This window comes from Triturus cristatus, chromosome 7 (genome assembly GCF_964204655.1).
Source record: "Triturus cristatus chromosome 7, aTriCri1.1, whole genome shotgun sequence".
In the NCBI taxonomy this organism is placed as follows: Eukaryota; Metazoa; Chordata; class Amphibia; order Caudata; family Salamandridae; genus Triturus; species Triturus cristatus.
Genome location: NC_140590.1, coordinates 812453015 through 812466580, shown reverse-complemented (window position 1 = coordinate 812466580; position 13566 = coordinate 812453015). Strand labels below are relative to the sequence as shown.

The 13566-nt window shown below is 42.8% G+C and overlaps 1 protein-coding gene across 2 annotated transcripts in view; it reads left to right on the top strand.

Annotated features, from left to right (window-relative positions):
- The first annotated feature begins 1316 nt into the window (after positions 1-1316).
- The window catches only part of LOC146810625 (platelet-derived growth factor receptor-like protein), a 119221-nt gene continuing 106971 nt past the window's right edge, over positions 1317-13566 (top strand). The window contains exon 1 of one of the 2 annotated variants that reach the window (XM_085617680.1): positions 1317-1506. In XM_085617680.1, the coding sequence (XP_085473806.1) occupies positions 1455-1506 (52 nt within the window). In that variant the 5' untranslated portion in view covers positions 1317-1454. The remainder of the gene's footprint in view (positions 1507-13566) is intronic. The other variant, XM_085617679.1, reaches the window with a different exon arrangement.

Here is a 13566-nt window from a genome sequence, read left to right as displayed (position 1 = left end):
AAAGACCGAATGGTCATAATAAACTTATTTTTTGACTTGACTTGACTTGGTGTACTAGTAGTTTTGCTTTCCCCATACAACAGACAGAACTACAAGCACCAAACTGTGCTGTCCGTCTCACAATGGATGGCAGTCGCACCTGCGGATGCGCTGATGCACTCCTATTCCTTCTCCTTTCTTATTGGCTGCTTGTTATGTGGCAGGTCATCCAGCAGTAATTTTAAACAAGCACAAACATAGACAAAAGGCCTGGCCTTTGTAAATCTTACATTTTTTTGCTAACATGTCAAACGTAAACTAATAGTTTAAAAGTAAAAAAAATTATGAGATAAATCGGCCCTATAGCCCTGGCAGGCATTGAAGTGCAGTGCTGCTTAGGTGGACGTGCCTATGTGAAGAGGCAAAACACCATCCCCCAGAATGCATGAAAGCCAATGGCCGGAGTAGACTGACCCGTTGCCCCATGCAAAATATGAATGACAGTTCAACAGACCAATGGAGGAAGAGGAATGAACAAACATTGTCTATATATGCATTTGTGTACGCAGATTGAGGTATTCTTTTTAAAAGAAAGAAACAGGTGGCTAGTGGAAAAGGCAACCTTTTCTCTAAGCTTGACATAAAAAAAATGTCCCTCAAGCCATACATTTACCTGGCAGCCGGTAATACCTGGCCAAAGGCGCTCTTCCCTGAGTTAGGACAGTACAAACTAAATTTCAAGTGACAAAAGGAAAATTGTTGTTGGCTTACACCAAACGTCAGTGCTCGCTGAAGGCCTCGTAACGAGCTCCCGGGTTTCAGAAGACAATACCTGAGAGGCTCGCCCAAGACAGATTTTTGTTTTTTAATGCAGATTTACATAGCGCGAACTCGTATTGGAGCGCTTTACATGAGCACCGGTTACGTTAGACAAGCACGGGGAGATTAAGTGATTTGCCCAGAATCACAACCCCGAGGCTCGAACCCTGATTTCCAGCACCAAAGTCGGCAATCTAGCAGTCAGACCACATCCTCTCCCCAGTATTTGTATTCTGGAGCCAGAAATACTGATTTTTATAACGGGATAAAGAGGTCCACAAATCTCAGACCTCAAAGAAAACCAACTGGAGATCTTTATACCATCTAACAGATGAAAACATGGGTCCTTTTGGCAGCTGTGCCGAACCCCGCGCGCCTGGGATTCTGCAAACCCTCTGAGAGGCTCCTCAGAGCCAGGCTGTGAGCTCAGCGCTTTGGTGTGAAAGGGGGTCTTGTTTAAAGAACTAAATAGTTAGCTTTTTTTCTATTTCCTTGTAAAAACATAGTACCCTCCTCCCCCGCAGCTCAGGTCTCCCTGCCTCCGTGTTATCGGTCGCGTGCCCGGAGCAGGCACAGAGGCTGCACTGAGATTCGCCCAGAACGGCCCGAGCCCTTTCCGCCGGCAGCTTCGCGCAGACCTCCGAGAGTGACGAACCATGAAGCTGCAGCGGCCCTTGCTAATGACCTGCACCCTCCTCTTCTTCCTGGGTAAGGACTGACCTTCCGCTTTCTCAAACAGCCTCTTTGTTCACTTCTTACGCGCTATCGTATTCAGTCCATTCCCTTCTCATACCTTGCTCTTTAGTGGTCACATGTTATGTGTATAATGTAATTTCTGACGTTTTAACAGCTCTTTGAAGTCTTAAGCTTACAGGACGATAGGTTCAATGTTAATTCTAAAACTACAAGTCCCAGAATGCACAGTTGTTTGATTAATAGCCTAGCCTGCCGACGGTGTTACACACGAGATTTGGTCGTCGAACATGTGCTTCTTTCTCCATACCGCACACTTCAGGACTCCAGGAAGGGGGATGACATTCCTGTTACTCAGGCATAATCTTGGGTATTTTTGATTTACGTTTGTTGCAGATTTGATGCGCAGTTCGCGGCAAAAAAGTAGCCCAAGCGCATGAGAACAGCACGAACAAGCAGAACATGTTCAGCTGCTTAAAATGCTGGTGTTTTATGTGATATTACTTTTCAACGCCAAATGGTTCCTCACGTCCATTTAATTGTATGCCATAATAAAGCGCAAAATGGCAGTTTGGCATTAAATGAAATTTTGCAGAATGTTGTCAAAATTTCACATAATTATTGCACAACATCAAATTAAATGAATTTGATATGCCCAAACCCAGTCAGCTTGCCTTGTGTTCTGAATTTGCAGACTCAGCATAGCTTTCACCCTGCATTGTCACACCCCACCGTGCCTCCCTCATACTATGACATTTTCCTGCTCAATATTCTCGTAGATCCCGCCTTCGCCTGCCCCTGCCCCCCCGATCTCCATTTAGGACCCCCACCCCTCTCTAGTCGCACAACCCCTAATAAAGGCCCCTCCATTCCTTCATAACTCAATTTGTCCTCGTTTGGCAGAGTTTGCACATTCCTGGTCTGTGGCACAAGTAAAGATTTGTTCAAGCCGAGCTCGGATAACAATGAAGGCTGTTATGTAATTCAGAGTTCATGAACTGTTAGAAGTAAACTGTTCATTTCTTGTGGCTTAGTAGGTTGTTCTAAAGAGGATAAATGGGTTTGGCATGTTTAAAGTTTTGACTTTTTTTTCTGAAAGTACAAAATGAGTTTCCCTTTTTATGCATCGTGGCCCACGTTGGAGATCCACTTACTTTAACTTTGTATTGCAATCAGGCGCGCAACACCCATTGGACTCACAGGGCTCCAGCCCCCCCCCCGTCGTGTGCGGCAGCCCGGGATGAGACACCTTCCCGGGCAAAAAAGCAGACGCACCCGAGCACTTCACAGGTCTTTAAAAGACCATTTGAATGTTAATGAGGCCTCGCTGTTGTTTCACCCCTTCTAAGAGCCCCTGCAGCTCCACTCTGCCTATTGCTTAAAGTTCAGCCCCCCCCGAAATTTTTGCTCAGCCCCCCCCGAAATTTGGCTCTAGTTGCGCCTCTGATTGCAATGTATCTTGTCTACTGCACAACATTGTCCCAGTGGCTTTCTTGGCGCTCTCCTCGAGTCGCACACAGCAGAAAGATTGCAACAACAAAAAACATGCATTGGCAAAACCATGTCTCTACTAAGCAAACTTATTGGTTTTACCAATGTACTTTAGGCATGTTGTAAACCAGCGTGGCTGCTGTTCAGCATGGATAAAAGTTAGTGGCATAGAGGTGCATGGAGAGGAGTGTTGTAGAGTATCATAGAGGGGAATGGCATGGAGTGGCGTAGAGTGGAGGGCTGTAGAGGGGAGTGAAGTGGAGAGGAGTGTCATAGAGTAAAGTGTTGTGGACTAGAATGGCATAGAGTGTTGTTGAGTGGAGTGTTGTAGAGTACTATAGAGTGGAATGGAGTTGCACAGAGTGGATTGCTATAGTGGGGTGCACAATGGAGGGACGTACAGTGGAGGGGCGTACACTGGAAGGATGTACAGTGGAGTTTAGTGTCGCAGAATGGAGTGGCACAGAGTGTCCAAGAGTGAGGTGGCATAGAGTGGGGTAAAGTAAAGCGGAATAGAGTGGAGTAAAGTGGTGTGGAATGACATAGATGGAGTTGCATAGAGTGGAGTGCAGTGTCATAGAGTGGAGTGTTATACAGTGCCACAGAGTGTAGTGTAGTGTCTTAGAATGGAGTGTTGTAGAGTGCAGTGTTTCCAGCACACTTCAGAATTACAAAAAAACGTGCTTCATTTGTGCGTTCCTAATTCTGATAGATTCTGAAATATTTGCATGGCTCATTTAAAGACATTAAAATGTTGTTCTGTGCTAGAAATAAAGCCTGTCCTTTCACAACCGCAGGTTTTCAGATAAAATCTTTCACTATGAAGTCAGAGAAACAAAAGTAAACACCAAGCTCCTGGATGAAAGAGCCTGACATTTGGCCTCTGTCTTTGAATGCACAGCAATTGTGTCAAGAGAAGAACAACATTTATAGGACTGGTAACAGAAAGCTAATTTTTTTTTGAAGAATACAGTTATCAGGCTATGCTCCATGGGAGGGACTCACTAAAGCTGGACAGCCTAAAACAAATAAAGCTAACAAATAGAAAAAGGCAACTGTGAGTTACAAAACACAAAGTCAATGGTAAGCAATGGGCGGAATGCATCCCCAGGGAAGCTTTCAGAATGTCCCAAAGAAGTCTTAAGCAAACCAGACAGATGTGATGTCTGCTAGGTTTTGACCTAAAAATTAATCAAAATCCACGCTTTTAGCTCCTAGTTAAACCTTGTATGGTTGCTAGTCTGGGGTAGTTCGAGTTGCCACACATCAAGATTTTGACTGACGTGACAGATATTAAAATGCTACTTTCAGTCTCCAGGTTTTCAAAATTAGTTTTCCAGCATTCATTTTGTTTCTTGGACCTTAAAACAGTTTTCACTTCAAAATAGCCAAGTGAGTACCGAAGTAATGCTGTGTACTCTGTCTCGAAAGGCAAGCAACATATCCTGTCTATTCAAGTGGTTGTGATGATTATACCAATAACAACTTTTCATATAGTAAATGTAATTATTTTGGCTCTTGTTAATGTGCTAGCTGTAGTTAACAGCATCTGCAGGGTATGTAACATTTACTAGTCAGTCTTTACCACAAAGATCGTTGCAACTCAAGTCTTTGCAATGCAGATAAGTACCATTGTTAGGCACCTTACAACAAAGGACCATACCAAGAAGGTGTTTTACAAAAAAAAAAAGACATAATTTGTGTGTTACTTAAAAAAAAGAGGGTGTTAAAGGTTAATGGAAGGGGTATTTAGGGGTTGAGGGGTAGTGGTAACAGGTGGCAAGTTTTTTGGGTTCATCAAAAATATCATTGGAGTAGTCATCAGTGATGTCATCAAAAATTTCATTAGACATGTCATGTGTGAGGTCATAAGCAGTGCATGGCAGGAGTGCAAATTATACTTAGCTCAGTAAAATACAACTGGTGAATATCAGTGTTAGTTTAAAATTGTTTTCTAACTAACAATTTCATATAACCATAACTTCACATTAATATTTGTTTTTTTAATTGAACTTCTAAGGTTTATTTTCTAACGTAAAGTAAGATATTATTACCAGCCCTAACTATAACGTCACTTTATCCTTAGTTTTTTTCAGTGAATTTCTTGTTTTTTTAAACGTAAGATAATAAATTATTACAACTATAACATCACTTTAACCTTTAGTTTTTATCAGTAAATTTCAAGGGTTTTTTAAACATAAAGTAAAATATTACTAAACGACCTAACTGCATGTAGTACCCCTTTGGCTATGAAAGAAGTATTGAGTATGTGGAGGGAGGGAGCTCTTTGTGAAGAGCTGCACAGAGAAAGCAGCCGCTGTGAAGTAGTGGCTCACCCACCTAATTGTGCTTGGGTGTCTAGAGCGAGATGGCTCTCCATAAAGAGCATTGCAGAAAGTGCATTCTGTGCCTGGTAATGGTTTGACCACTGAAAGGGGCCTTGGGGCCTGGAGAGAGTGGACTGTATGAAAAGTCTGCGCACTGACTGCAGATTTTGCATAATAAGGGCTTGCTCACTTAATGGGGGTTAGCTTGCATCAATGACTGTGCATAGTAAAGGCTTGCCTACCAAATATGAACTGTGTGCCTAGGGGGAGTGGGCGCTATGCATAGTCGGAGCACTGACTGTCCATAGTTGGACTTGCCCACCTAATAGGGCTTTGTTGTCTGTAGGAAGTGGGCTGTACACAGAGTCTGAGCACTGAGCACGGACTGCACATAGTAGGGGGTTGCCCACCTAATGGGGCTTGAGTCTTTGGAGGGAGTGGGCTCTATGCACAGTCTGCACTCTAAGCAGAGACTGTGTATATTAGGTGCTTGCCTACTTGATAGCGCTTGCATGTCTGGAGGGAGTGAGCTCTGAGCGCAGACTCTGCTTAGTAGCGGCTTGCCTACCTAATGGTGCTTAGCTGTTTGGAAAGAGTGGGCTCTACTGACAGTCTACGCATTCAGCACTGACTGTGTGTACTAGGGGCTTGCCCATCTAATGGAGCTTCGGTCTCTAGAGAGAGTGGGCTATACACCCAGTTTGCGTACTGAATGCAGACTGTGCATAGTAGGGGCTTGCCCATTTCATGGGCCTTCATAGTGTATTGGGCGTTCACTCTCCATAAACAGCTCTGCACAGTCTGAAGGCTGTGCCATCATTTAATTTTTTTGGGGGGGGTTTGTGAGACAGCAGTGACTCAATTTATTTTTTATTTGACAGAAGGGTGGTCCCTTTAGGACCCCTCCACATGGCCCATGGGGTCACGATTTCCCTGCCTTGCCCCTTATTATAGGTTTTTATTTTTATTTTGGGACATTGGTACCAGATCCCTGTGCCCATGTAATGGGAGCCAAAAAGTTATTGAGGGACCGTTTCGCTCCCACTGGAGTAAAAGGCTGACGTGGACAAAAGCCTTCATGGCTAATCGGACTGCTCTATTTGAATTTGTGGTTCCTCTCTATACATTTTGAGCCTGAATTTCTGAAAACTACTGAACAGATTTACATCAAATCACATAAAAGCACGCTTTCTGGGTAAAGATCTAGCCGTCTGCCAAATTTGATGTAATGATGGTGAGCTGTTTTGACTGTAGTGCTGCCTAAAATTCCCTATGGAAATTGTATGGTCAAAAAGTGTTTTGGGGTCCCCTTTCTGTTGACCCCCACTTGACAGAACATCCAGACTCTTTCCAGGAATGAGCTGAGGTAGATGAACTTTTTTGTTTTAAAGTTTTGTGAACATTTATCAAACTGCGCCAAAGTTATTAGCAAAACAAAAAACGCTGTATCATGGAAACTCCGGTCTCTACACAGTGACAATATAGATAGATACATATATATTACTGAGTGGTGGTCACCACTTGTTAGTTCTAGTTAGGACCCCATTTCCATAGGAAATTGATTTTTTTGGCTTGCTTATATCTTTTGCGCTCTTTGACGAATCTTCATAAAACTTTTCCAAAAAGTCTCATCCACCTCAGTTTCTTCCTAAAAAGTTTCAGGTGATAGAGCGAGGGTCGAGAAAAAGGAAGAGTTCATTAAAATGTGTTTTCTCCATAGGAAAATTGAACAGCGATACCGTTAAAACTGAAAAATTACTTTATATTAAGAAAAATCTTAGAAATTCACTGAAATAACCAAACGTTAAAGGGATTGTGTAGTTAGGTGAAGAATGTCAGTTAAAACGTAATGTTCTAAAATAACAAAACTATCTAAATTCACCAATAGTAATTATCTCAAGTAACTGTAACTTTTGCCTTAAAGTAACTATATCTGGTGCTCTCACCATGCACCCTCACATATTAAATCTCTCATGAGATGTTCAATGACTGCATTCATAACATCCCTAATGACGTCTGAAATGACATAATTAATAACACTTTGCATAGAGAGAGCGCAAGTTATTGTTACTTTAGTGCACAAGTTATAGTTACTTGAGATAACTATAACTTGTGAATCGATGTATAGATATGGTTATAAAATAAGAATATCAGTCATTACCACAGCCAATTTGTGGTAAAGTACCACAATGTACTACAACAGTTTGTAAAGGTCAACATGTTGAAAAATAGGCATGGTAAAGTCATGTATTATGACAGATATTCATCTATAGAGGGTATTGCCCGCTGTTGTTTACTGCTCCACTCTTGAGCCGGAGGTGCATAATGTTGGAAAGGGCAATTAACAGGTGTTAATTGCCCATTGTTAATATTCTTACTGTGGGCAGTAAGAATATTAGAACCTATCCCGCTTACCTCATTCAACTCTGACAAAAATGATACCTGTCCATGCCTTCTCTGTGTCTCTGCTTCACAATCCAATGGCACTTAGAGTTGGGGCTCTCAAGTATGCACGCATAGTTAAGGGAAAATGTGATTTCCAATCCACAGCTATTTGTATGGTTTTCTGGGTGTTGTGAAAACCATTATTATCCTGGCTTCTGCCTCACTGCAATCTAATGGCGGTGTCCATGCAGGGTGCAACTAGGGTCCTCATTTGTGCTTAAATTTTAGTGATATCCCACCAAGCCACATCTATGCAGAAAATGATGGTTAAGGAGCAATGCTTAATTTGAGTCGGGGTTGCTGGTGGGGCACACTGGCACTCATTTTTGGGGACTGACACATTTTCCCTCATCAGACACTTCCAGAGAGCAAGAGAGAGAAAGAAACCACACAAAGTGGAAAGACAGAGGCAGAGATAGATGGAAAAGCATCACAAACAGAGAAAGCAGGAACCTACAAGAGTGGAATAAAGGGGCAGAAAGTGTCTGATAGATGATCAAAGAGGCATGAGGTGAATTCCAGACTAAGCAGCCTTGGCATTTGGTGCGCCGACATGTAATAGAGCCGGCCGCAGCTTCTGAGCAGAGCTTCGGGCACCGGCACACATTCTTTTGCTAATTAATCAATGGCAGCGCAAACCTGAGCAGAATCGACTTATCGCAGCACTGCGTTGATCGGAACCGCCGTGAAAGACCCGCATCACAGCTGGATGTCACGTCAGAACAACCGCTGCGCGACTCATCCCTGGTGCAGGCCCTCACATCTCTTGTTGACAGCAGCCTTGACGATGGATTCTGCATTGCAGCCTTTCAGCTCTTTGGAACAGACAAATTGCTCCAGCTGCTTGTCGCATCCCGATGCCAGATTTTGCAGCACAGGCCCCGTTGATGGGATCCTCGATGTCGATACAACAGGACCTTGCATCGCTGCCTCACCACATCTTGGAACTGACGAATCTCCTTTGCTGCACAACGCATCTTCGTCATGGATCCACGCAACGCTCCACAACCCAGGATTTAAGGTACTCTGTTCAGTGGGCCTAACTGGTTCCCTGTAGCCAGCCCACGCTCCATCGCAGTTGGTCTGAAAGTGTGACTTTGTCCCGTTCCGGTGCAACCAGAAATCCACAGATGGCGCTAAATGCTTTTTTGTGCTATTTACTCTAAAAACTTTACAATTCAATATTTCTGGTTCTACTAATTGGATTTTGTTTTTCATTTTGGTCTTGTTTTATTTATTACGTTTTTGCTCTATTTTTCTAACCTGGTGTGGGATCTTTTTGTAAGGTGTTTCCATTGTCTTACTGTTTGAAGTGTTGCACAAATACTTTACATCTTGCCTCTAAGTTAAGCCTGACTGCTCTGTGCAAAGCTACCAGGGGGTTGAGCACAGGTTAATTTGGGGTTCGCTTGTACCTTACCTGACTAGGATTGTGGTTGCTGCTTAACCATGGCTCACACCCCAGTCAACCAGTAACCCAATGTCTATCAAGCCTGTACACATCATTGAGGATAACAGGAATAAACCCTCTAGATATTCCTTGAAAAATTGCATACGCAGCTTAAGCAGGGAACCTTTGGCACATGAAGTTAATATGACAAATTTAAATACTTGGTCTCTTCGTAAATATAGGTTGAAAGTGAATGATTATCTAATGCGCTTTAAACCAGACTTGTTATTACTGATGGAGTGCTGGTTGATCGAGGATTCTACACCTGAAGCTATCCCCGAGGTATACTCTACTCCATGTAAATTGAGATGGATAATGAATAGGAGGAGTTGCTACTATTATAAGTAAACAGTTGAAGGTTGTCCAGCTCCAATGCAAAACCACAGAAATGGTACATCTGTTACTTTTAAAAATGGAATTAAACAAAAGTTCTATTTTATGTCTTCTTGTCTACCATCCCCTGCACTATATGGCCAACTAATGTTAGCAAATGTTTGAGGTAATTTGTCAGCAGTATTACAAGTTCCATAGGATATAATGTTATGGTCATTTGGCGGATGGGATACCCGCCTCGTTTGTGGCAGAGTAACGCTGTCTGTCAAATTTGAAATCAGGCCCTTAATTTGGACACATAATATCGATACGGCTAATACCAAAATTAAACTATGTAATTGGTTTGACCATCATTTGATTGAGTTTGTGTTCCCAATATAGAGGGCCCCTTTCACTCAGTGATCTATGACTAGAGTAGTACGTAAATGGAAACAAATCAAATAAGCGACTTGGCGTACTCTCTTCAGCAGACTAAACCTACTGTGAGGGACTCTGTTCTAGAGGTTGAATGAGAGTTCACAAACTGGCTAACAGCGGCTGGCTCCCATGTGCCTTTACAAAGTCACTGTACATCCTCTAGGGCTAAATTGGCACCATGGTTCACAAAAGAATTTAAGGAGGCCAAACTTAAACTATGATAGTTAGAGCAACAGAGGAGAAGGAAATATGAGGAAGAACTAGAAATAAAATATAAGACGGGTTTAACTGAATATAAAGCAATGTTATTTTAAATAAATCAAATTACTACACCGATAGCATTGTTGAAGCATCTAATAAACAAAGAGAAACCTTTAAAATCCTTGAGGAACTTACCTCCCCAGAAACAGTAGCGGCCAAAGTGACCGTTTTCCAGGAACTCTGCAACGAACGAAGCAACTTCTTTATTGATATAATACAGAGAATTAAGGATAGTATCCGTACATGCCCCTTGATATCAAGGGATAATAATAAGGAGTATATTAAGGCGATATTAACACATTTTCCGGGAATTGATGAGAGCAGATTAGGCGTTCAATCTTCTAAAGTACAAACAGGTTCTCCAAAGGACCCCTGCCCTACAGCTCTATTGAAAGAATTTACTGCTGTAATATACCCACCTTTGTTAAATCTCCTTAATCAATGTCTCTAATAAGGAATTGTACCAAGTACCTTTAAACTTGTAGAAGTTAACCCCTTGCTTAAAAAGCTGGGAGCTAATCCAATGGTACTCAAAATTACAAACCCATCTCTCTGCTCTCTTTTCTGGGAAAATTCTTAGAGGCTCATGTGGCCCTTGAACTGTGTAAGTACTTGCAGGACACAGGGCTTCTTCACCCTCTTCAAGCTGTCTTTCATCCACTGTATATATCAGAATCAATAATTGCTACAGTTTAGATGAATTAAGATGGAAAGAAGATCCTGGAAAAGATGTTGCGCTGGTACTGTTAGACCTTTTTGTGGCCTTCGACACGGTCGACCACAAAATCGTGATCGACCGGGTATAGAAAGCTGGTACACTAGGCAATGCATTTCAATAGATTAAATCTTTTCTTGAGGACCTTGCACAATTGGTTAGATTAGGGTCTTTTACTAGGGATGGGTGGAATATGTAATTCCACCAGCGGAATTGGAAGAATCTAGTAATTCCGCGTTACTCTTGTTACATGGAATTATTTTTTAATTCCGCAGCTCTGCTAGTGGAATTAATCAGCACTATCAGGTTTTCTAGGCATGGAAACGATCAGGTGCGACTTTTTCACTGCATGTGAAGCAGCGTGTGGGGCGTCATCTTCTCCTGAAGATGGCACCGTAGCAGTGATGTTCTCTGGCTGCTCTGGCTCTGTCAAGTCTCACTGGCCCCCATGTGTGTGTGTGCTCTTCACTGCTGCCGGCTTGTTCTGAGGTTGTTTGAGTGTCTCTGCACTTTGTTGGTTGCCGGTCTTGGAATGTTTGAAGAGATCATCTAAGCCTCTCGCACTGTGTGTGGGACAACCCTGAGGCACCGTACCTCACAGGCCTCATTATCTGTAGAATTGTTGGATATACTCCATGTTCCTAAAAATGTTGAGCAAAATTGCTCTTTTTCTGACGACTGAAGCGCACAAACGGATAGTGATAGCTTCAATCACATCTAGACTTACTCCAGTGCAACCTATGCAGTTCTGCCCATCTTGCATAAACTCCAAGGGATGCAGAATGAGGCAGCAAGGTTGTTTTTCCTTTTTCCCTAGACACACCCATGTCACACCTTTGTTATAGAAGCTTCACTGGCTTCCCTTGAAACACGGATACAATTCAAGGTATGCTGCATGGTGTTTAAGGCACCAATGGTCTTGCACCCAAATTTGTGGCTAAGGTCAAGAAATATGTTCCTTCTTGTAATCGGAGATCTGCTCATGCAAACAAACTGGATGCCCCCATATATCAGAAAAGAACGTCTGGAGGTAGGAGTTTGACGACCCCTAGCATGTGGAACTAACTGTTTGCGAAGATCCGCGTGGCTATGGACTTGAATTTCTTTCGGAAATGTCTGAAGACATGGCTGGTTACACAGACCTCTGAGATGCAGTTGGGTAGCGTGGATGCCTTCCTAGACACAGAATCACTTTGGTGCCAAGAGATCACTTAATGAACTTGCGCTTTACACATTCGATTAACATATTATACAAAGCAGGCAAACAAGAGTAACAGTAAGTAAGCAGTGGGCAGGCTCTAAGCCCACTGACGGCTGACAGGAGGCCTTTTCACAATAAGACAGCTTGTGCTGCCTGGTAGGTGACACCTAAAAAGGAGAAATGCCGGCGAAATGGCCTGCAGCACAAGAACTGTGCACAATGTGAAATGAAGGGCACAAGTATTTTTTGGGCTATCCAGCACTGTAAGAAACTTGACAATGTAATTACATTCATTTAATTGCAGTGATGGACCCCTGATAGTGGTCTTCAAAGCGGCTTCCCAGCAGGAGTGCGTGTGTGCGGCGCCGCCGGCTTGAGCCTCAGACGGACCCTTGATACCGGGGAGGTTCTTTGAGGTGCACTGGCCGGTGTCCAGGCAGCATATGTACCTTAATGCAGCCAGCATTGGGCTAAATGCATTGCCTGGCTCCTCATATTGTCTCTATAGGCAACAGGGCCTTTGGGCTTTTTTCAGCCCACAGAGCAGCAGATCAGCCCACGTTCCACTTCACAGGAGAAAAATAACAAGCACACTTCCCAGGTTTTTGCTTACGCACTGGAATTCCACCCACTTCTGCCATGAAACTCCCATTTGTTTTGCACCACTGAATTTTCTCAACACGTTCGTGACCAGCTCCACACATGCCTTGTGGGTGTTAGCATGAAGAGGGCTGGTAAGACTATTTGTGGCATGTAAAAAATGCATAATGACCCTTCTTTACTCGAGTGACCACACAAGGCTCAGTTCCTATGCTTAAAATATCCTAATTTGTGCAAGTCTGACACTTTTACACGTGTCTAAGGGGAGGGCTGGCGAGACAACATTCATCATGTTCTGTGAGTATCTTATTAACCACGGGCTTGTGACAGTCATTTGTGAATAATGGTGGGTGTATAATCTGTTGCACCTCAATAAATGCAATCCTGCTGCAGTGTGGCATAGCACGTGCTGTTCATGGAGGTTATGGGAACATAGGCCATACCTGGTGCCTATGCCAAGCAAAGGAAAATCTTTTACCAGAACTTCAGGCAGATTATATTTTATGACGGTGTATGTGTCTCCCCATTTATGTCTGGCCTGACAAAGCAGACGCCTGTAATATCTATTGTTAATAATACTTTAACATATACAGAGTGGAATTTGGCTTAGACCAGAAAGTATTTTTCTCTAATTTCATGCAACTGTCTCTCTGGTGTAGCATTCCAATTCCTATAGAGTACTTAATTGTGATGCATGAGGAACTATTTTGCATTTCAAAAGTACACTGGATCATCACACTTTACATTCTTTGTTTAATATGTGCATTGTATACAGAAAGTAATCTTTCTATTTTGTTTTTATCACTGAGCATGTTTTTTTTTCAATAGTTTAGTC